We start from the raw sequence: 22,449 nt of genomic DNA, 5'->3' as shown, positions 1-22,449 counted from the left end.
GGATAGCAATTCTGCCTACCTGTTGGGCTACAACATGGAGTATGCTGGGAGTTGTAGTTGAACACATCGGGAGGGCACAAGGAGTGTTTCTACATGAGGCTTTCATTGTGCACTCATGATTCCTCACTCACGGTAGTTTGCAGGTCTCTTACACGACATTGTCATCTTCCACAGCCTCTCTCCGCTTTGCAACCTTTATTGGTGGGGGAAGGGGGCTAAAGAAAATAGTCTGGCATTTTTTCTGAATGGCATTATAAATCCCAGTGTAATGGTGCAATTCTGCTATACCACATTGCCATCTAGTGGTTGTGTAATGGAACATATAGAAAGGCAGAGAAAGAACTCCCCTGTAAAAAAAAAAAAAACACGTGTAAAGGAGCTAGGGCACTTCTACATGAGGCTTTTATCCCGCACTTTTACTCGGGCTTCTGCTTCCAGACTCTTTGTGGGATTAAGATCAGCTCCTTTACACATACTTTTTCTGAGTGTGTGTCTTTCTCTGCCTTTCTATGTTTCATTATACACTGACTAGATGGCGCTGTGGTATAGTGGAATTGTGCAATTACATGCTATAATATAACACCATTCAGAAAAATAATGCACTTTCCTTGATCTAAAAAAACCCTGCAATAATGGTTGCAAAGCACAGGAGAGGACCTGGAGGAGGAGGATGTCATGTAAAGGACCTACAAACTACTGTGAGTGAGCAATCATGAGCACACAATAAAAGCCTCGTGTATAAAGGCTCCATATCTTAATTCCACAAAGAATCCAGAAGAAGAAGCCCTGGTAAAGGTGAGGAATAAAAGCCTCATGTAGAAACGCCTCAGGCTGACGCAAGCTGTTACAATGCAATATTTTCTTGGAAGTAAGTTCAATGGAGTTTGCTCCCATGTGAATGTGCATAGACTGCAGTCTCAGTCATCTAGTGGCTATCACAAAGGTGTTGATCAGTTTTCCCCCTGGCATTCACCATAAAGTATAATATTCTTCCATTTCAAACTCTAGCTTATGCAGTTAAGAGTCAGATTCTATGCAGAGTTAGAAACGCCTGAGCCCATTGTGTGCCTAAGTAAGTCTGCATAGAGTCAGGCTGCAAGTGTCTGTAGGAATGTATCAGTTATCTGCACTTAACCCCTTGCTTCCTTTTGATGCAAGTGGTTATTGACACAGACTGTTCACATCCACCAAGGCCTGTGGCAGAAGAGGGACCAGTTCTCATTTACCAACCAGCTGTCAGTGTTTCGGGTAAACCGTTTAGATGTGAAATCCAATGCCTTAGCATGTAAAAGAATCTCTTGGCACTCCAGGCCAGGAGCTTGGCCCAAGGGAAACTGCTTGCTGTTTTTCTTTTTCTTAAAATTTCAGCTCAGGAGTATTGTGTTTCTAAGCAACAGACAATGCTTGGTTTCCCTAACCAAGAGATTCATTCCTGTTAAGGCACAGCTGCACAAGCAAGAAGAGAATCACATCATCTGGACTGAATGCTTTTCTAACGAAACCAAGCCAGAGAAATTCCAGAACCCGAATCTTTTTCATACTCATTGCATAGAAAGCCGGAAAGAGGTAATGGGTTATTTCTCATCCATTTAAGATGCTATTGATATGTTACAATTTTCCCCTCGGTTGTTGTCAGGGGATTTACTTTCTTCACTACTAGCCAGCCAGAAGGGAGTGTACAATTTATCCCATTTTGCTTTCCAAATGAAATCCTTGTAACTGTTGAGTTTGTGTGTGTGTGTGTTATACCGAGAAGCTCCCTTGAAACCCCACATTTAATTTAGCAGTGGAAATGCAGTTTCATTAGGAATGTGTAGACCTTGCTGGACTACCACACTGATTTATGACAGTAAAGGATCTTGGACAAAAATACCCTGGGAGTTACACAGCAGTTGCTTGCAAAACCTTTAACTTTCTTTCTTTATTTTGGTTCACACATCAACTGTGTTTAAACTAAAGTTTAATGTGTATTATGTATTCCAATTTCATTTACAGATAATCTGAGGAGATTTTCTAATAGAATGCATTGTGTTTTACCAGTTTTTTTACAGGGAAATATAATCATTAGTATATAGTTTGAATTTAATCATTACATTGTTAGTATATAGTGAACATTCTTGAATCCTGGAGTGTGTGTATGTGTGCACACATGTGCACTCAGAGGAGCAGGTTTGTAAAAGCACAGAGGTAAAGAAGAATGATATATGAAACTTGTCTGTGTACAAACATGTACAAAATCACTAAAGAAGCAATCTTGTGGCCCTTAGGCATTGTCTGACGAGCCATAGGGTAGTGGGGATTCCCTCCTCTGAGGTTCTGGCTAACCTCTGGAATTTTGCATTTAATTGGGCATATCTCCCCCTATCACTGTTGCCTTTTGCTTTACTTCTTTCTTGGGCTGCTTTCAGTGTCTCAGCAGACAGCCATCTTGCCTTCTTGGTTTTCTTTTTCTTTGGGACGTTTTTTGTTGCCACCTCCTCAACAATGTTGTGAACGTCTGTCCATAGTTCTTCCAGGACCCTATCTACTAAATCTAGTCCCTTAAATCTATTCTTCACCTCCACTGCATATTCATTAGGAATATTAGTGAGCTCATATCTAACTGATCTGTTGTTGTTGTTGTTGTTGTTCAGTCGTTCAGTCGTATCCGACTCTTCGTGACCCCATGGACCATAACACGCCAGGCCTTCCTGTCCTGCGCTCTCTCCCGGAGCGTGCTCAAGTTCATATTCATCGCATCGGTGATGCTATCTAGCCATCTCATCCTCTGCCGTCCCCTTCTCCTTTTGCCTTCAGTCTTTCCCAGCATCAGGGTCTTTTCCAGAGAGTTTTGCCTTCGCATTAGGTGGCCAAAATATTTGAGCTTCAGCTTCAGTATCTGTCCCTCCAGTGAGCAGTCAGGGTTGATTTCCTTTAGGATGGACTGATTGGACCTCCTTGCAGTCCAGGGGACTCGTAACAGTCTTCTCCAGCACCACAGTTCGAAAGCATCAATTCTTCGGCGCTCAGCCTTCCTTATAGTCCAGCTTTCACAGCCATACATTACTACTGGGCAAACCATAGCTTTGATTAGACGGACCTTTGTCGGCAAGGTGATGTCTCTGCTTCTTACTATGCTGTCTAGGTTTGCCATAGCTTTCCTCCCAAGGAGCAAGCGTCTTTTAATTTCATGGCTACAGTCACCGTCTGCGGTGATCTTGGAGCCCAAGAAAGTAAAATCTGTCACAGCTTCTATTTCTTCCCCTTCTATATGCCAGGAAGTGATGGGGCCAGATGCCATGATCTTCGTTTTTTTAATGTTGAGTTTCAAACCAGTTTTTGCACTCTCCTCTTTCACCCTCAACAAGAGGCTCTTGAGATCCTCTTCGCTTTCTGCCATTAGGGTGGTATCATCTGCATATCGGAGGTTGTTGATAATTCTCCCGGCAATCTTAATTCCGACCTGTGATTCATCCAACCCAGCGTTTCTCATGATGTACTCTGCGTATAAGTTAAATAAGCAGGGTGACAATATGCAGCCTTGTCATACTCCTTTCCCAAATTTAAACCAATCGGTTGTTCCATGTCTGGTTCTTACTGTTGCTTCTTGACCCTCGTTCAGGTTTCTCAGGAGACAGGTAAGGTGGTCTGGTACTCCCATCACTTTCAGAATTTGCCACAGTTGGTTGTGATCCACACAATCAAAGGCTTTAGCGTAGTCAATGAAGCAGAAATAGACGTTTTTCTGGAATTCTCTTGCTTTCTCCATGATCCAGCGAAAGTTGGCGATTTGATCTCTAGTTCCTCTGCCTCTTTGAAACCCAGCTTGTACTTCCGGTAGTTCTCAGTTCGCATACTGCTGAAGCCTAGCTTATTTATTTATTTATTTATTATTGCATTTATATCCCGCCTTTTTTCGTCTTGCAAGGAACCCAAGGCGGCTTACATTATCCTCCTCCTCTTGTAGGATTTTGAGCATCACCTTGCTGGCATGTGAAATGAGCACAATTGTGCGGTAGTTTGAACACTCTTTGGCGTTGCCCTTCTTTGGAATTGGAATGTAAACTGACCTTTTCCAGTCTTGCGGCCACTGTTGAGTGTTCCAAATTTGTTGGCATATTGAGTGCAGCACTTTAATAGCATCATCTTTTAGGATTTTAAATAGCTCAGCTGGAAGACTGTCATCTCCGCTAGCTTTGTTGTTACTAATGCTTCCTAAGGCCCACTTGACTTCACTCTCGAGGATGTCCGGCTCAAGTTCAGTGACCGCACTATCATGGCTATCAGGGACATTCAGATCTTTCCTGTATAGTTCTTCTGTGTATTCTTCCCACCTCTTCTTAATCTCATCTGCTTCTGTTAGGGCCCTGCCTTCTTTGTCCTTTATCATGCCCGTCTTTGCACAAAACGTTCCCTTGAGATCTCCAGTTTTCTTGAAGAGATCTCTAGTCTTTCCCATTCTGTTATTTTCCTCGATTTCTTTGCATTGTTCATTTAAGAAGGCCTTCTTGTCTCTCCTTGCTATTCTCTGGAACTCTGCATTTAGTTGGATATATCTTCCCCTTTCTCCCTTGCTTTTCGCTTCCCTTCTTTCGTCAGCTACTTGTAAAGCCTCATCAGACAGCCACTTTGCTTTCTTGCATTTCTTTTTCTTTGGGATGGATTTCGTTGCTGCCTCCTGAACAATGTTACGGACCTCCATCCGTAGTTCCTCAGGCACTCTGTCTATCAGGTCTAATCCCTGAAATCTATTCCTCACCTCCACTGTATATTCATCAGGGATATGATTGAGGTCATACCTGAATGGTTTAGTGGCTTTCCCTACGTTCTTCAATTTCAGCCGAAATTTTGCAAGAAGCAGCTCATGATCTGAGCCACAGTCAGCTCCAGGTCTTGTTTTTACTGACAGTATAGAGCTTCTCCATCTTTGGCTGCAAAGGACATAATCCATCTGATTTCGATATTGACCATCTGGTGATGTCCATGTGTAGAGCCACCTCTTGTGCTGTTGGAAAAGAGTGTTTGCTATGATCAGCGTGTTCTCTTGGCAAAACTCTATTAGCCTTTGTCCTGCTTCATTTTGTACACCAAGGCCATGCTTGCCTGTTATCCCGGTGATTTCTTGACTTCCTACTTTAGCATTCCAATCCCCTATGATGAAGAGGACATCTTTTTCTGGTGTTAGTTCTAGAAGTTGTTGTAGGTCTTCATAGAACCGATCAACCTCAGCTTCTTCTGCCTCAGTGGTTGGGGCATAGACTTGAATTACTGTGATGTTGAATGGTTCGCCTTGGATTCGTACTGAGATCATTCTATCATTTTTGAGATTGTACCCCACTACTGCTTTTCCCACCCTTTTCTTGACTATGAGTGCTACTCCATTTCTTCTAAGGGATTCTTGCCCACAGTAGTAGATACGATGGTCACCTGAATTAAATTCACCCATGCCTGTCCATTTTAGTTCGCTGATTCCCAAGATGTCAATGTTTAGACTTGCCATCTCATGTTTGACTACCTCCAGCTTACCTTGATTCATTGATCTTACATTCCAGGTTCCTAGACAATATTGTGCTTTACAGCATCGGATTTTCTTTTCACCACCAGACACATCCACAGCTGAGTGTCCTTTCGGCTTTGGCCCAGCCGCTTCACTCTTTCTGGCGCTACTTGGAAATACCCTCTGCTCTTCCTCAGTAGTATATTGGACACCTTCCGACCTGAGGGGCTCATCTTCCGGCATCATCTCTTTTAGCCTTGTGATACGTTCCATGGGGTTTTCTTGGCAAGAATACTGGAGTGGGTTGCCATTTCCTTCTCCAGTGGACCACATTTTGTCAGAACTCTCTGCCATGACCTGTCCGTCTTGGGTGGCCCTGCACGGCATAGCTTATGGCTTCACTGAGTTACGCAAGCCCCTTCACCACAACAAGGCAGTGATCTTCCCTATTCTCTTTAGTCTGATTACACATGGTCATTTTATTATTTTTACTTTAAAAATACAGCATCACATATATTTTCTACAAAATGGTGCTTATTTCCAACTAAATGCGTTTAGCATCAGAGCCGCCAAAGCAAACACCATTTTATTCTTGTAGTCATAGTTAATGGGTTTTTGGGGAAATAAAAAAGTATGGAAGAAGCGGGGGTCAAGGGAATTTCAGAATAAAAGCCTCATCTTGAAGTGTAACACACATGTGTATATTTCTTTAAGAATTGTGGACATACCTGCATGTGCTCAGTAGAGAACTGATGTGTGGGTCTCTCTCTCTCTCTCTCTCTCACACACACACACACACACCATTATGGGCAGGGAGCAAGGAGTAAAAAGGAAAGTAGACACCATCCTCAGGGCAGTTAGGAGGTGATGGCTAAAGGAGAAGGTGGGCATAGGTAACTCCTTTCTGTAAGGCCCTGAATCCCTAGGAGCAGGGCTTGAAAGTTTCATTTCTGTGTGAAAATGTCTGGCAGGCACTTTCTCAAGAAGAATGTTCTGGAAAGGCAGTGATTTCAGCAAAGATCCAATCTTTCTTCATAAAGTAGCAGAGAAAGTTGCAAGAGAAAGAGAGCTGCAAGAAAAAGACTGACTTAAGCGGACAGTACTTTAAATTTGGTTTTGGACTTGTTTTTATTTTATTATATATGATGGCACTTAACATTTGAAGATTATATAAATATATATATACACACACACACACTATATTCTGTAAGAGACTGGTAAAAGTTATTTGCATTAGAATAGATACCTTTGCTGTGAGTCCCTCTAGAAATCTTGTATTAAAATCCTTGGTTTAGAGTACATAGAAAGCAGACTGAGAAGAGATAATAGTGGCTGCAAAAACACCCGTCATCTCTGACTCTGAAATAGTTATGTGATAAGCCTACATTTAGTACTGCACCTGCATGCTCTGCTGCAAACATTGATAAAGTTACTCTCATTATAATATGAATGGTTAGAAATATAGAAAACACCATTATTGTTAATGATATGGTTATTATTTGTGTTTATATTCTGCCATCAATATACATTGCACTTTACAGGGTAACATAAAGCAGACAAGACAGTTTAATTTATTTACTTTGTTTGCAACATTTCTATTCTGCCCGCCTATCAGCAAAATGCCCTCTGAGCAGTTTACAAGTAAAAGTTAAAACCATGAAAAATAAAAATAAAACAGACCTAAAATCCTAAAATAGTTAAAACAGCATCAGAAGAAAACTAGGAACAGACAACAATAGTGCAACAAACATAAAACGCACTAAAATTAGAAAGCCTGGGAAAATAAAAAGGGTTTGTAACTGCCAGGTGAGCCTCACTAGGGAGAGCATTCCACAATCAGGTGCTACTGCTAAAGAGGGCCTCTCCCTAGTGTCTGCCTGACACACCTCATTTGTTAGGGGCACCTGGAGAAGAGCCTCAGAGGATGAGCTTAGGGGCTGGGCAGATATAAATGGGAGGAGACAGTCCTTTAGGTACCCTGGCCTCAAGCAGGTGAGGGCTTTAAAGGTTAATACCAGCCTTTTGAATTGGGTCTGGAAGCTGGGTGGGATCCAGTGCACATCACAAAGCACTGGCATAATATAATAATATTACCCACTTAACAATCCCAGTTAACAATCCTAACACTGCCCTATTTTGGACTGGCTGAAGGTTCTAGACAGCTTTCAATGGCAGCTCCACATATAATACATTGTAGTAATCTCACCAGGAGATAACTGAAGTATGGTTAACTGCAGGAAGGCTATCCTTGACCAGAAAGGTTCGTAGTTGGTATATCAGCCTTAGCTGATAAAAGGTGCTCCAAGCCACTGAAGCTATCCCTGCCCAAGAGCGTCCTCAAACTATGTGCCTGATCCTTTAGGACAGTGCATCACCCTCCAAAACGAGTTGAAAATCACTCAGCTGGTCAGATAAACCACCCACTAATAATTCTTCCATCTTGTCTGGATTGGATCTCAGTTTATTGGCCCTCATCTAGACCATTACCGTGCCCTAGCACTGGTTCAGAATACCTACTGCCTCAATGTGAATTTGATAAAAAGGAGAGGTAAAGCTGGTTGTTATCTGCATATTGATCCACATCTCCAGATGATCTCACCAGCGGTTTCACGTAAATGTTAAACAGTATGGGAGTTAAAACAGAGCCTTCTGGGAGTTCTGTGGGAACCTTACACTCTAAACTTCTGGACTTGACCATCTCAGTAGGAGTGGAACCACTGCAATACAATACCTCCAACTCCAAACTCAGACAGCCTATCTAGAAGGATACCTTGGTTGATGGAATCAAAAGCTGCTGAGAGATCCAAGAGAATCAACAGGGTTGCACTCCTCCTGCCCTTCTCTTGGCCGAGGTCATCCCTCAAGGAGACCAAGGCAGTTTCCGTTCCAAAACCAGGCCTGAAACCTGACTGAATTTGAAATGGAATTTCAACCATGCCCCGAAGAGCTTACAAACCGAGGAACTTATCATGACTTCCTTCTAGTTTTCCTTTTACTGACTTGCTGTTTTCAATAACTTCCATTTGTTTTTTGTACATAGTTCTAATTCAACTGGATCTCTGAAGTTGGTTTTTACTATAATCAGTTTTGATACAGGCAGAATACTTACAGCCATGGAAAGAAGGCGCTTGAAAAAAAAGATTGAAAAACTCTTGTAAGTACTGCCTGTAACCTATTTTGTATTCTGTACTTTACTTTGATGTAGACTCATGCATAGATAATAGAATCATAGGGTTGAAAGGGGCCTACGAGACCATTGAGTCCAACCCTCTGCTCAGTGCAGGAAGCCTGAGTCCCAGGCACTCTCCCATCACAAGTACTAACCAGGGCTGACCCTGCTTAGCTTCTGAGATCAGACGAGATCAGGCACATCCAGCCTATCAGCACTAGGTATATCTAATACTTGTGCTTTATACTCTGTACATCCAACACACACAAATAAATAAGAATGCACTGGATGGCTGAGATGGCCTAATAAAAAAATTACTCTTACAGGGGAGATTATGTTGGTATCAAACTTCGGGAAAATGAATTTGACCCACAAGGAAAAAGGCAAACCACCTTTCTAGATGACCTGGTAAGCCTGATACTCTTTTCCTCTTCTGATCTCATGCTTTCTTTCCTAGCTTTATACAAGGCCTGAAATATCCTGCTCTGAGAGAAAAATACGAAGTGCTTGCCATTGCTACAGGTTACCCAAAGGAGAAGAGACAATAGGGAGAGCTCCGTTAACACAAAGCATCCATATCTATTGTCCTGACCTACCGCTCTTCTTTTCTCTTTTTCCTTCAGGAATTGAGTGTAACGAAAAAACAAAGCACATGATTACACTGCTTGTGGAGGGTACTTTGACTCTTGATTGTGTCAGCTCCCTGCTGATGGCAGACATGTTCACTGGACATGCTGGTTCACCAGCAGAGGTGACAATCTAACTGTTTCCAGAGGGGCAACGATGTTAGTCTGTTGCAGCAAAACAACAAAGAGTCTTGTGACTCCACTTAAGATTACTTTGAGACATTTGTTGGGCATATGGACTGCAAATTCAGGAGGAAGAATGTTCCACTGTTTCACATGTATTTGCTTTGATTTGTGTGTATATCAAGGATGGGAAACCTCTAACTCATGGTCCAAATTTGACCTGCCAGGCTGCCCATCTGGCCCACAGAGCCTCAGGGGAGGCCCCTCCCTGAAGCCCCTCTGTCTCTCCAAAGCCTTGCCTCCTGAAGGCTATCTGGGAAAGGAATCTCTGCTGTTATCTCTGATTAGTGATTGGAGATAACAGTGGGGATTCCCCTTAGCGTACCACTTCCCCTCCTAATTGGCAGGGCGAGTGGCGCACAAAGTGGGGGAAGGTGCAGGGCAGGCTAAACTGCCCCATCCAAGGCTCTGGATGGAGGAGCACTCCCCCAACCTGTGCATTAAACAGGACAGCTTTGCTTTCCCCCAGTTGGGGAAAGCCCCCACACAGTGAAGCCAGGTCCCTGACCCAAGCGCTGTCTAGAGGAGCTCTGGTCGGCACTTCACGCAGGGACTGGATGGTGTCAGTGGGTGTGGCCCCACCCCTGACATCATCCAGCCCACTGAGGGCTCAATGGGGAGTCATACAGCCCCCACCCCACCCCAAGATATACTTCTCCACCCCTGGTATAAATCCACTTAACCAATGCAGAAGCTGTTTGCCAAAAGCTCTCTTTGAAGAGTAGTCAGTCAAGACAATGCAAGAGTAGACAAAGCAATGCAAACCCTGTGTGTGAAGAAACCATGTTATTTGACACTTCTTCTTTTTTTTAAATTCAGGCTCACTATGACTTGGCTGTAAGTGTTGCTTTGCCTTGGCTCAGTGATCCAGAAGCCCAAATGCCTTGGGTAAAAGAAAAAAAGTAAGTGAAGGAAAAGAAAGAATTTGATCTTGTAGTGAAGCTATTAATTTGCATAGTCTAATCCACCATCTGCTTACGAATTTATGTTTAAGCCGGTTAAGCTATATTGATCTGAATGGAGTCGTGCCCACCTTAAACTCAGGTAGTTTAGATCCATTTGGGTTTGTACACTGTTGTAAGGTCATCTTACTCATCTCCACATCATCCTTGTGATGTTAAACTGGTCAGTATTATGTTGAGGGACATGAATCCACATGAATCTGCACTTCTGGGTCACATAGGTTGCCAAATAATCCTTATGGTATCTGGAGACCCTTATGCTTTGGAATAAAGGGCAATCCCTTGAAAAGCCTCTCTTCATTTATGAGAGCCTTTTAAGGGATTGCCCCTTGTTCTGAAATCGTTCTGATCCATAAATATAATGAACAATGCTTATTCCAGAATGCTACAGCTCCCCAACATAAACATGATGGCTCCTTTATTCCAAAACACAATATATCTGGAACATAAAACACAACTCCACCATTAATCCTCTTTAAAAAAGAAAAAGAAAAAAGTTGAAATGGGGTTCCTTGGCCTATGCAGGATTTGAGCATGGTACCCTCTTCCTAAGTTTCATCATATGGGTGTGAAAGGCACAAAACAGATTGCTTTTTTATATGCTAGGTAAACCTACCTAACTCCCCATTTTTTCTGATTTCATCTGGACAGGAAACTGCTACTGCATCGCCGATATACCTATCCCAACCGGATTGAGAGAGAGGCAATGATTTTATCATCTTATGCAGGGATGCTAATGGTATATCACTTTTTAAAAATACTGTTTGTTTCATAGGTAACTCTGTATCTCTGTGTGATGTGGACCTGCACCCAGAAGGGCTGTCACTTTAAGAATCCCATGCTGTTGGCCAGCATAACTAGACACCATTTTATTACACCCTCTAAATCACATACTTCTGGGCTTCCTTTAAATTCATAAGGTTGCCTCATGGAAAAGGATGAGCCACATCCTTGCCACTTCTCACCTTCTCAAGGTGATCCCCAGCACTGATTGCCTCTTTACTCTGACATTGCCTGTCTATGTGCAAGTTGCACCTATTTTAGGCACAGCGCATCCCTTTGACAGAGAGCCCCTTAGCTGTCACCCATGACCCTCCTGATTAGATGACATAAAACATGGAATATTTGCCCATATATGTTGTCAGTCATCAACCATCTCAAAAGGCTCCACAGAATGCCAAAATGACCCTGACTCTACAGAGGTGTAGAATCATAGAATAGTAGGGTTGGAAGGGGCCTACAAGACCACTGAGTCCAACCCCCTGCTCCGTGCAGGAATCCAAGTCAGAGCATCCCTGAGAGATGACTGTCCAGCCTCGTCTTGAATGCCTCCAGTGTGGGAGAGCCCACCACCTCCCTAGGTAATTGGTTCCATTGTCGTATTGCTCTAACAGTCAGGAAGTTTCTCCTGATGTTCAGCCAGAATCTGGCTTCCTGTAACTTGGGCCCATTATTCCATGTCCTGCACTCTGGGATGATCGAGAAGAGATCCTGGCCTTCCTCTCTGTGGCAACTTTTCAAGTGCTTGAAGAGTGCTATCATATCTCCCCTCAGTCTTCTCTTCTCAAGGCTAAACATGCCCAGTTCTTGCAGTCTCTCTTCATAGGGCTTTGTTTCCAGTCTCCTGATCATCTTGGTTGCCGTCCTCTGAACCCTCTCCAGCTTGTCTGCATCCTTCTTAAAGTGCAGTGCCCAGAACTCGACACAGTACTCCAGATGAGGCCTAACCAGTGCTGAGTAGAGGGGAACTAGTACTTCCCGGGATTTGGAAGCTATGCTTCTATGAATGCAGCCCAAATTAGCATTTGCCTTTTTTGCAGCCACATCACATTGTTGGCTCATATTCAGCTTGTGATTGACAACAGTTCCAAGATCCTTCTCGCTTGTAGCGTTGTTGAACCACGTATCCCCCATCTTGTAACTGTACATTGGGTTTCTTTTTCCTAGGTGCAGAACGTGGCATTTATCCCTATTAAATGTCATTCTGTTGTTTTCTGCCCAGCACTCCAGTCTATCAAGATCACTTTGAATTTTGTTTCTGTCTTCCAGAGTATTAGCTATCCCACCCAATTTTGTGTCATCTGCAAATTTGATCAGCATTCCCTGCACCTCTTCCTCCAAGTCATTAATAATAATGTTGAAGAGCACTCTGTCAGGAGCGCTCTGGCGGCTTCTCCCAGTAGATTCCAATAGCCAACTCAACACAGATGAAAGGATTTCTTTTCAAAGCTTTAATCCTTTTACAACTTAATGACTCTTTCAGATGCTAATCACCAGCGACTAAAGCAAGGAACAGCAGGGTAGCCTAAGTTTCAAGTAGTCAGTTGATCCCCGTTTGAAAGAGAGTCACTTGAAGACCCAGAACTTATGGGCTAGGGAGAGATCCTCCCTCTTTCCCTTGGGTCCATCGGAGGCAGCCGTTGCTTGCGCGCCAAATGGGTGCTATGCCTCCTTTCCGCGCCTACCATCGCTCGTCGCTCTTTGCATCTGCATTGAGTGTCTGAGAAGCCCCCCTCCCTCATTCCCTCGCTATCCAGGTCACTATCTATCTCTGGAATGCTGGCAGGAGGAATCTCTGCCAGGTGCTGAGCCTGTGAGGGATGAGCTGGCCCCTCTCCCATGGATAGCTGTTCCTCCTCAGAATCCGAACTGCTCTGAGGCTCTCTGGGCTCAGTTTCCACCCTGACATCCTGGGCCCAGGACTGAGCCCTGTGGTACCCCGCTCGTTACCTCTCCCCAGTTTGAGAAGATCCCATTGATAAGCACTCTTTATGTTTGACTGCTCATTATGGTTATATCCAATGTTAGTCCTACTTAAACTAAATTAATTGAAATGAATGAGACTTCAGTGAGACTGACAACATTGGATATAACCGTATATACTTAGGGAGACAGGTATGCTGTTTTATTTTATTGCATACTAGCAAAAGGACTCAGCTTTGCACAGGTTGGGAAGAGCCTTTAGTTTCATACAACAAAGCCTTACACACCTGTCAGAGTTGGATACAGTGAAGCCCAGTCTAATACTCTAACCACTACAGCACCTCGGGGGGGGGGGGGGGCTTGGCAGGTGATCTTTAACATGTGAACTGGGCTGTCATAAGCATGTTCCCATTTTTGTCTGTTAAAACTTGGAGGGTTTAGGGGTCAGATTCTGGAGTGGGGAGGGGATTCAGAGCCTCCCCCTGCCATAACAATGCCCAGCGTTTTACTTTTCTGCATAGAAATGGATGACAGTCATTCTTGAACTTAATCTGGGTGGTGGTGGTGGTGGTTGGGGGGAAGATTCCTGACTTCCTCCTCAAGGCTTGGAGGCCATGTTGGATTTGAGGGAAAGGGTCAAATAGCCATGTTTGGAACATCAAGTATCACTATGATGACCCTTGCACTGCCAATGGCAATTATGGATTTGGAGGATGGGGGATGGGATTGGAGAAAAGACTTGAGCTTTCTATCCCTCCCTGTCCACCACTTGAGAGGCGTGGAGGATGCTTAGCTAGTTTTATATGAAAAGAAGGATGTTAAAAAGTAAAATTAACCTGCTGGACTGTTTCTACAGAATAGCCTTCCTATTGAAGATGTCATTGGGATTTATAACACTGGACCTTCGGCAACACACTGGCAGAGTTCTGCCAAAGTAAGTTACATATGACGTATTAACTTGTCACCATTTTTATTAGGCTGTTGGTGGTAAACAGGCTTTCTCTACTTCTGGGGGCATTCATCTACTGATATTAGGTTTGATCCACCTTCCCTGCCCCTGTTATAAGTTTAATCATATTTTCATCCCACTATTTCTTCAACAAGATAAGGAATAAATGCAACCAAATGGAGTTACACATAGTATGGCTGCATTTGCCATTAATTTCAACTTCAGCTCCTGCCATCTCCAGTTGGAAGCAAAGAAGGAAGGAGTAACAGGAAAGACCTCTGCCTGAGACCCCAGTTGCTCCTAGTCAGAGAAGGCAATACTGGTTAAGATGGAGACATTGTTTGACCTAGCACAATGGAAGCTGGTGGCTCTGATTTTGGTGAGGCTGTGATTCCATTATGGATTTTAGTGAGGACCAGCCAGAATTCTAAAGGAGCTATCCAAGGTGCTGAACTCCAAAATGGCCCTGCAGAAGGCAGGTTCCTATCTTCGTTTGAGTAATATTGTCATTCATTACTTAAATGAACTCCCTTCCCTGATGACTTTTAATAAAACTTCAACAACTGTCACTAAAAATACAATTGATAATATTGCAAGTAATGTTTCACAGTCATGGAAAAGGCTGTGAAATTTGTCTGTGTAAATGGGTATGGATGTGAGAAAGAAAAAGCATAATCTCATTTTTGTAATAAATGAGACAATGTATTGTTTAGATGCTTCCCTCAAATCTTGAAAGTGGTTTGCTCTTGGTTATTGATAATTGTTCAATGAGGAATGGCTTTATTGCATTTTCCATTGAATTCTGGCAAAAATGACTTGTTTATCTTGCTTTATGCTCAGAGTGGACATGAAGAAACCAACAAAGTGTCTGTACAGCTAGCATACATACAGATGAAAAAGTTTTCTATATTTGTGTAATTGACCTTCTGGGATCCTGAGGGGAAAGTTTTATTCTTTTACTATCTCCTACATAAGCTGATATACTCCTCAGGCTAAAATGCAGAAAGGGGAAAAAGAAATGAAAAAAGACACACTTTTGCATAGAGCTTGATACCAGTGGATACTTATAATATGTAGAACAAAATATTATCTCAGGGCCGATCTACATTGCGCCCGCCATCACACCGAAGTCGGGGTCCTGTAGGGTTAAACGCATTTGCATTAAAACGTGATTATCCACACTCACCCATTTTCCCCGTTGCGGTTCTTGATTGAGAACCCCGTTGCGGTTCTTGCGTGAGCTCGGTTCACACTCGAGAACTGTGCTGTTTTCATGCTCTTAAAGACAGCGGCTCTCATTGGAGGAGCAGAAACTCTTCCTGTTTCTGCTGATTCACCGCCCACCGTCCCTCTCTTCCTCTATCCCTCTGTGTGTGTGTGTGTGTGTGTGTGTGTGTGTGTGTAGGGATGGCATGAGCATCCTGTTGGGGCTCGAAGCCCAGTGAGAGCTTGTCCCTTGCCGCCACCACTGTAGCAGGTGGGGGTGGAGGGAAGAAGGAGGCACCTATCCTCTTCTCCCCCCACACCTGCTGGAGGCCAGGGCGAGAGGCTGGGGGGTGTCTGCCGATGCTCTTTTCCCTGCACCAGCTCTTTTCCCTGTGCCAGCCCTTTGCAGCCAGCGTGAGGAAGAGGGGCAGCGGTGATGGCACCCAGCGCTCAGGTGGGGGGGGGCGCTGCCAGCATCTTCGAAGCTTCAAAGCTGCACAGCTTCGAAGACCGTGAGATGACATTGCATAGGTTCCTCAGCACTCAAAGCTTTATCACCAACAAGGAAACAGTTGGAGGTACATGTTCTTGTCTGATCTTGGAAGCTCAGCAGGGTAGGCTCTGGTCAGAATTTTGGATGGGCGACTGCCTGGGAATCAGGCTTCCTGCACTGAGCAGGCGGTTGTTCTTTCCCTTCAAATGACACTGTGACCTCCTTCTATCCCCTGCTTTGGCTTAAAAAAAAAAAAGGATCACAACTGAGTACCTTTACACAAGCTGCCTTCCCCCCTTCCCCCCCCCATTCTCCCAGTAGTTTAACTGGTGCTGTGATGTTTTCTCGCAGCCCCAATCCTGGGCACTCACTTACTTGGGAGTAAGCCATATTGAACTCAGTGGAACTTACTACTGAGTAGACATAAGATCACCCTGTAAGTCTGCAAGCCTTGAGTAAGCCTCATTGAGCCCCATAGGGTGCTCTGGAACAAAAGAGGACATTGCTTCTGAGCTTGGTGGGGTGGGGGATCAGAGGTGTCTCCCTTCATTGCAGGGAGGCATTTTACCCTCTTCTCCCTCCGACTGAGAAATGCAGAGGCAGGAGACGCTCAGGTCTGGGAGCGGGGGTTGCTTGCTTCTTCGAAGACTGCCCAGTGAAAAAGTTTATGCTTGTGTGCGGTGAAATCAGGCTGGAGAAGCCACTATTCTTCGAAGATTTGAAGATAATGCCTTAAATTAAAAAAAAAAGAAAAAAAAGATCACTTACAGGGTGATCTTATGTCTACATAGTAAGTTCCATTTTCAATGTGGCTTGCTCCTGAGTAAGTGAGTGCCCAGGATTGGGGTCGCGGGAAAACATTACAGCACCAGTTAAGCTAGAATGGGGGGGAAGGGTGAGGGAAGGCAGCATGTGTAAAGGCACTTAGTTGTGATCCTTAATTTTAAAAAAAAGCCAAAAGCAGGGGATAGAAGGAGATAAAAGTTAGTGTCATTGGAAGGGAGAGAACAACCCCCTGAAGCCTGATTCCCAGGCGGTTGCCCATCCAAAATTCTGACCAGGGATGACCCAGCTGCGCTTTCCAGATCAGGCAAGAGCCAGCACTTCCAGCCCTCTGCTGGTTGGTGATAACTTCCAGTGCTAAGGAAGCTATGCCATCAGTAGCAGGAAGACCAGATGGGGGCATCTAGAGCTGTGACTGGACAGGAGGGAAATACAAACACTGCCATATATGGACAGGTGTGGGAGGGGACTACAACCTTATAAGGTAAAGAATGGAAGAGCAGAGCACATGAATGGGAAATAATGGGATATCAGGGTATTTAAAGCGGGATCATGGAAGTGGGAAATCCCAGTCCCAATTTGAGGCAGGTCCTGTGTAGTGTGAAAGACAAACGGTGAAACCTTATTGGAAGCAAAAAAAACCTGTAAGTGTAGATTGGCCCTCACAGTGAGTGCTCCATGAAGAAGGTACTGTTTGCCTTGTCTTTGGCGGTAATTGAGATTCATTCCTTGAGAAAGTGAGACATGCCTTTCCTGCCTTTGTAAATCTACCCCAGCCAGACTGCAGTCATGGCCTCAGACCTGACTTCTAAATACTATTTAATTCATGGCACTTAGCACCTTTGTATGTGAGGCTGAATGCTTTTTTAACCAACTGGGAGGTACATCTAGGGATGTTAAAGAAATCCATTTGCATGGTGCAGTTCAATGAGTTTTCCTAGGCTCGGCCCCATGGACTTTATTTTGGTTCCTACTGCAGCAAGTCAAGCCAGTTTGCAGATTTTCTGGGAATTTTGTGCATGGGGGGGGGAGTTCTGCAGTTTGTGCAAATTACAGCCAAATTTGCACAAATTATGGCCAAGCTAGAACAAATTCTGCAAATTATGGCCAAATGTGCATAATTTGCACAAAATCAGCCATAATTTGTGCAAATTTAGCTGTAATTTATACAAATTGCTCAGAAATTTGCACAACTTGCAGAACCTCCTCCCCCCGAGGTGCAAAAATGTTCCTGGAGTTCAGGGAACAGGCCACAGCTTGGCTCACAAACGCAAAGCGAGTTGTACACACCGTGGAACTCAGGCCAGAAAAGAACAAGATTTCCCAGCAACAGACATCTCTAGGTCCGTCTAGGTACTTCCCCATTATCTGCAACACGAGGCAGACAGACAGCCTAGTTCAGCTGTATGATAGAAGAGACTACATCCTCCGTCTTTTATGCTGATCATCAAGATTGAATTATCACTTTTTTGTGTAATTTTTTGCATGTCATATTTTTGTATAATTTTTGCATACAGTGTTTTTCATAATAATGTTGATTCATATGAACCTGCCTTATATTAAGGTTATTAATCCATCAGTCTCTGCCAGAGACTGGACCTAGGACCTTCTGCATACAAAGCATGTGCTCCACCATTGAGCCATGGGCCCTTCAATCCCTTGTGCAGGGACTTCAGGTTAGCCATGAACCCTTGTATCTGTGATCCTTCTGTTTTCTTTTGATCTATGTATGCCCAGGTTATGGACAGAAAGAGAACCAATTGCATTTTATTCCAAAGAGTTGCTTCATTGAGCTGGTTTGAGGAAGCCTGTCTTCAATCAAGAGGATAAATGTCCACAATTTTGTCAAAATGTAGATACAAGTATCCAAAGCTTAAAGACCCCTAAATTAACCATCCCCTCAATGTGGCAATTTTGAATTTGTCTTATTTACTTGTATTTCAGAAGACCATTATTTGTCTAATTATGTAGTTTTTGAGGTGTGGGGCCTTAATAGAAGATCAACACAACAGAGGAAATCAGCCCTGATAAGATATTGTGAAGAGGAAAAACAGAAATGGTGGATTAGAATTATATGCTAAATAAGGGCATGTACAAGTGATTTACAAGAACCTGCTCACACTCCCATACCAAACATTTGGACTAGGGTTTCTTCTGATAACATATATATTAATGGTATAATGTGTAATATTGTATTCACACACACACACACACACACACGCTGCCTGCCCCATGTATTTCTTTGCTACCACAATAAAGCTATACGATCAGGTTATGTGAGGCAAAAGAAAGGTACCAGTTTATGTAGGATTTAATTTAACTTGCAGGGCCATTGGATTCATCCTTGTAATCTCTCACTGCATCCCTTCGCCATGTTGACAGCTCCCCAAGCTGCGGAACATGCCTGGAAGCAAAGTAAGTGAATGTTACCTCCTCTCAAGTAACTACCAGGGGTGAAAGTCTGAAGACCTAAGTTTTTACTCGGGTTTTGCAAGCAAGCAAATCCTCCTTGTCAATAATTCCCCACCAGAAACAGTAGGATAACTGAACATAGACTGCTGGGTTTTAGGATGAAGCAATCCCCCCCCCCCAATGGGTTGGATTTTGAGATCTGGAGATGAACAGTTGACCAAAACTAGTATCTACTGGAGTCACTGGTAAGACACAATGGACGGACTGATGATGAACTGCAATGATGTGGTTATGAAATGTGGATAGTATTGCTCTTCCATCAAATGCTGTAATACTAGCTCATTATTCATTTTGTTATGAGGTGGGGCTTATTGTTGAAAATTTCTTGCCCCCAGACATCATTCAATCATGATAGGAGAGAGAAAAAGAAAGAAAGAAAGAAAGAAAGAAAGAAAGAAAGAAAGAAAGAGAAAACAAAATTTGAACCACATTCATGAATCTCAGGCACTCCGTCCATTTGTGAACTCTGGGCCCTTCCGTATTGAGCCTGTGGCGCTTTCCCTATAGCTGCTGCTGAGGGCCACACATATGTGCTCACCCCTTCGCTCCTTCAGCTCAATGTGTCAGCTATTCAACGTTGTAGAGCACTCACAGTGTGCTAGGTAAATTATACTGGGCTTCGAGGAGACAAAAACAGGTTTGGGATGATGATGACGATAGATATCAATATGTCCACACACTTACAGCTTTTTCCATCTGAAGCAGGGAGAGTCTGTTGCCAAACAGGAGACCAGCACTGCTCTGGCGAGAGATATGAACATCTTGTACCTCCGCTCCTGACCCAGGAGGTGCTTCAGCACAACAAGCGGGGAGCAGGGAGGGGGCTCCCTTCCCAGCTCAGTCATATTGGGCCCCTAGCATGGTGTGATATCAGACAAGACCCTGTCCACTGCCTCTGTGGAGGAGAGCAAGATAATGGCAAGCACAAATTTTGGCTGGTTACCAAGGCCAGCCAAAATTTGTGGATCCCTGGATACATCTTCTTAGTCCTGACCACCCTGAAATTCTTGGAAATGATAAAAGAGACACTTTTGCAGTAGTAAAGCTGAGCAAGAAAAGATGGGTATGGAATTCCAGCAAAACATTTCACCTCCAATTATTGCTGAGCATAGGATTTTGGTGGAACACGTCAAGAGTTCTGGCAAAACATGCTATCCAATTTCAAGGAAAGTGATGAGGGAGAGAAAAACCCTATCCTCTGTTCTCTTTTGAAAGGTGTCAAGTTCCACAAGACAGCAGCAAACCGAAATACCACCAGCAGTTCAACAAAAAGAATGGACATCAACTAGAAAGAACCAGAACCTTTCTTTTTAAGAAAGCGACACCCTGACTTTTGTTTTTGTTTTGTTTTTTTAAGTCAAATGAGTGCAGACTCCACTGATAATCCTCATCCGGAGGACTAGTCCAGCCAGAGCATCTGGTCTCATGCAGCCTGATCCCATGCATGTTTATTAGTTGAATTCACACCGAAGTCAATGTACGTAGGATTGCAGTCTTAAGGTATGTTGGAAGCTAAGATCAGTGCCAGAGCCAAGACTCTGCTCCTCCAGCTCTTTATGTTTATCAACAGACTTCACTGTTGTAAAGGAACCGATCCATGAGTACATTTTTGGCCTCTTTTTGCTTCAGAAGTTCTGACAGATGTTCAGCTCCCCACCTCTGCTATGCACTTAAATCTCCAAAGCTCTTTGTAGATGAACTGATAGAACTCCTCCATTACTTCCCACTTTGACTCCTCTTCAGATTTCACCATGGTGGCAGAAATTGCTCTCCTGGAGATAAAAATAGGCAGAGACGTAAACAGCAATTTAATCAGTATGACCATTTTGACTGGATGTCCTTCCTATCCATGATACTCATAAGTTGCCCCAGTCCTTCTAAGGGATCCCAGTCAGAGGAGTTAAGTTATCCTTCTCTGTCCTCTCATTTCCATAGATACGCCAGATACCCTGAGATTGTACTAAAACTTGAGAGAGTTGTGAGAAATTATAGAATTTATAATTTCTAGATGTGTTACTTTAATAGCTATAACATTCACATATAGCAAGATTTTGACATTGAACTCATCTCTCATTATTACAGATATATTAACATTGTCTATCCTTGCTAATGGTTCCACTAATAACACAACAAGTAAAATGGGAATTGGTTCTTCTTTCCATGTATCCCTATCAAGTGTAAATATATTTGATAAATAGCCATTAACTTGCATGTGGTTTATTATACACAGCATCAATATATTTTAATGAAATTGTCTCCCATAATAAAATGATGGTGGAAGAATCCTGCTGGACATAAACTCATTGTAGTTGTGAAGATCTCATGAAAAGTCATATAATGCTCTATCTTGTCCCTGTACGGTTGAAACTACTTGTCTCTCCCCAAAATGTCATTAGGTCACCACAAGCAAGAAGAAAACTTGGGATGTTCTCTCGCTGCTAAATTTGGGGTTAATTTCTTAACAGAGAAGTGCTATGGCTCAGATCTGGCTAAATGTCATTCCCTAATTCCAAATGTTGTATGGGCTGGTTATAATTATTCAGTGGTGAGGAAGTGGCAGTCTGCAGATGCTCAGATGTACTTTATGGTTCTTTCACATGCAGCAGGACTGGCACTGAGAACAGATTCTGGGGCTAGGCCAGCTTTCCCCATCCTGGTGCCCTCCAGATGTTTTGGATGTCAACTCCCACCACCTCCAGCTAGCATGGCTAATGTTCATAAATACTGGGAGTTGTAGTCTAAAACATCTGGAGGGCACCAGTTTGAGGAAGACTGGGCTAGGTCCTGGTGAGTCCTGGCTCAAACGAAGCCTTGGCTGCACGATATTCATTATATTTGAAAATATTCAGCTTATTTTATCTTCTGTAGTGTAGCACAGGATACTGTCCAGTCCTGGCAAGGATGAGCCCATGGTGGAGTCTGGTCAGGCAGGAGTTTGGAGCAGATAGCCAGAGCAGGGGATGAATAAACAAGGAGCTTGTATCCCAGCCTTCCCCAATCTGGTGTCCTCCAGATGTTGTGGACCATAATCCCCAGCATTCCTGACCCTTGGCATGCTAGGTGGGACTGATGAGAGTTGAAATCCAAAACACCTGGAGGGCATTAGCTCAGGGAAAGGCTGGTATATCCACTCAAAGGTTGGGAAATAAGTGTTGTCTGAGGTAAGTCCTTCAGGACAGATCCAAGGGGAAAGACAACAAGAACCAATTGCTGGCTGAGGTCCTACCCTTCCCAGGCTTGAGGCTAAGGGTGGAACTACACATTATGAATCAAGCCTGGGGCTCCCAACACCATGTTTGCCTTGTGATGCTAATGCAAGGACCAAAGTGAGGCATTTGCTGGGGAGACTTGGTGGACAGGTTGTTGGTGCTCAACCTGGAGCTCATCTGAGCCTGGAGCTCATTCCCCCCCCCAAAAAAAGCCGCTC

General features: G+C 43.7%; 1 protein-coding gene across 1 annotated transcript; it reads left to right on the top strand.

Moving 5' to 3' along the window:
* Window positions 1–1,163: 1,163 nt before the first annotated feature.
* Window positions 1,164–21,300, top strand: C1H2orf80 (chromosome 1 C2orf80 homolog). The gene is made up of 8 exons (XM_084818915.1): window positions 1,164–1,566; window positions 8,517–8,630; window positions 8,972–9,053; window positions 10,274–10,356; window positions 11,068–11,155; window positions 13,976–14,053; window positions 18,878–18,965; window positions 20,238–21,300. Exons 2-8 carry the CDS (start codon window positions 8,590–8,592, stop codon window positions 20,309–20,311), a joined length of 534 nt encoding a protein of 177 aa, XP_084675041.1. The 5' UTR covers window positions 1,164–1,566; window positions 8,517–8,589; the 3' UTR covers window positions 20,312–21,300.
* Window positions 21,301–22,449: the final 1,149 nt, after the last annotated feature.

The sequence above is a fragment of the Heloderma suspectum genome, chromosome 1 (assembly GCF_057233095.1).
Source record: "Heloderma suspectum isolate Gila_16-S chromosome 1, 16-S_ref, whole genome shotgun sequence".
Taxonomy (NCBI): Eukaryota; Metazoa; Chordata; class Lepidosauria; order Squamata; family Helodermatidae; genus Heloderma; species Heloderma suspectum.
The sequence above is the reverse complement of the archived record's forward strand: the minus strand, read 5'-3'. Positions and strand labels throughout refer to the sequence as shown.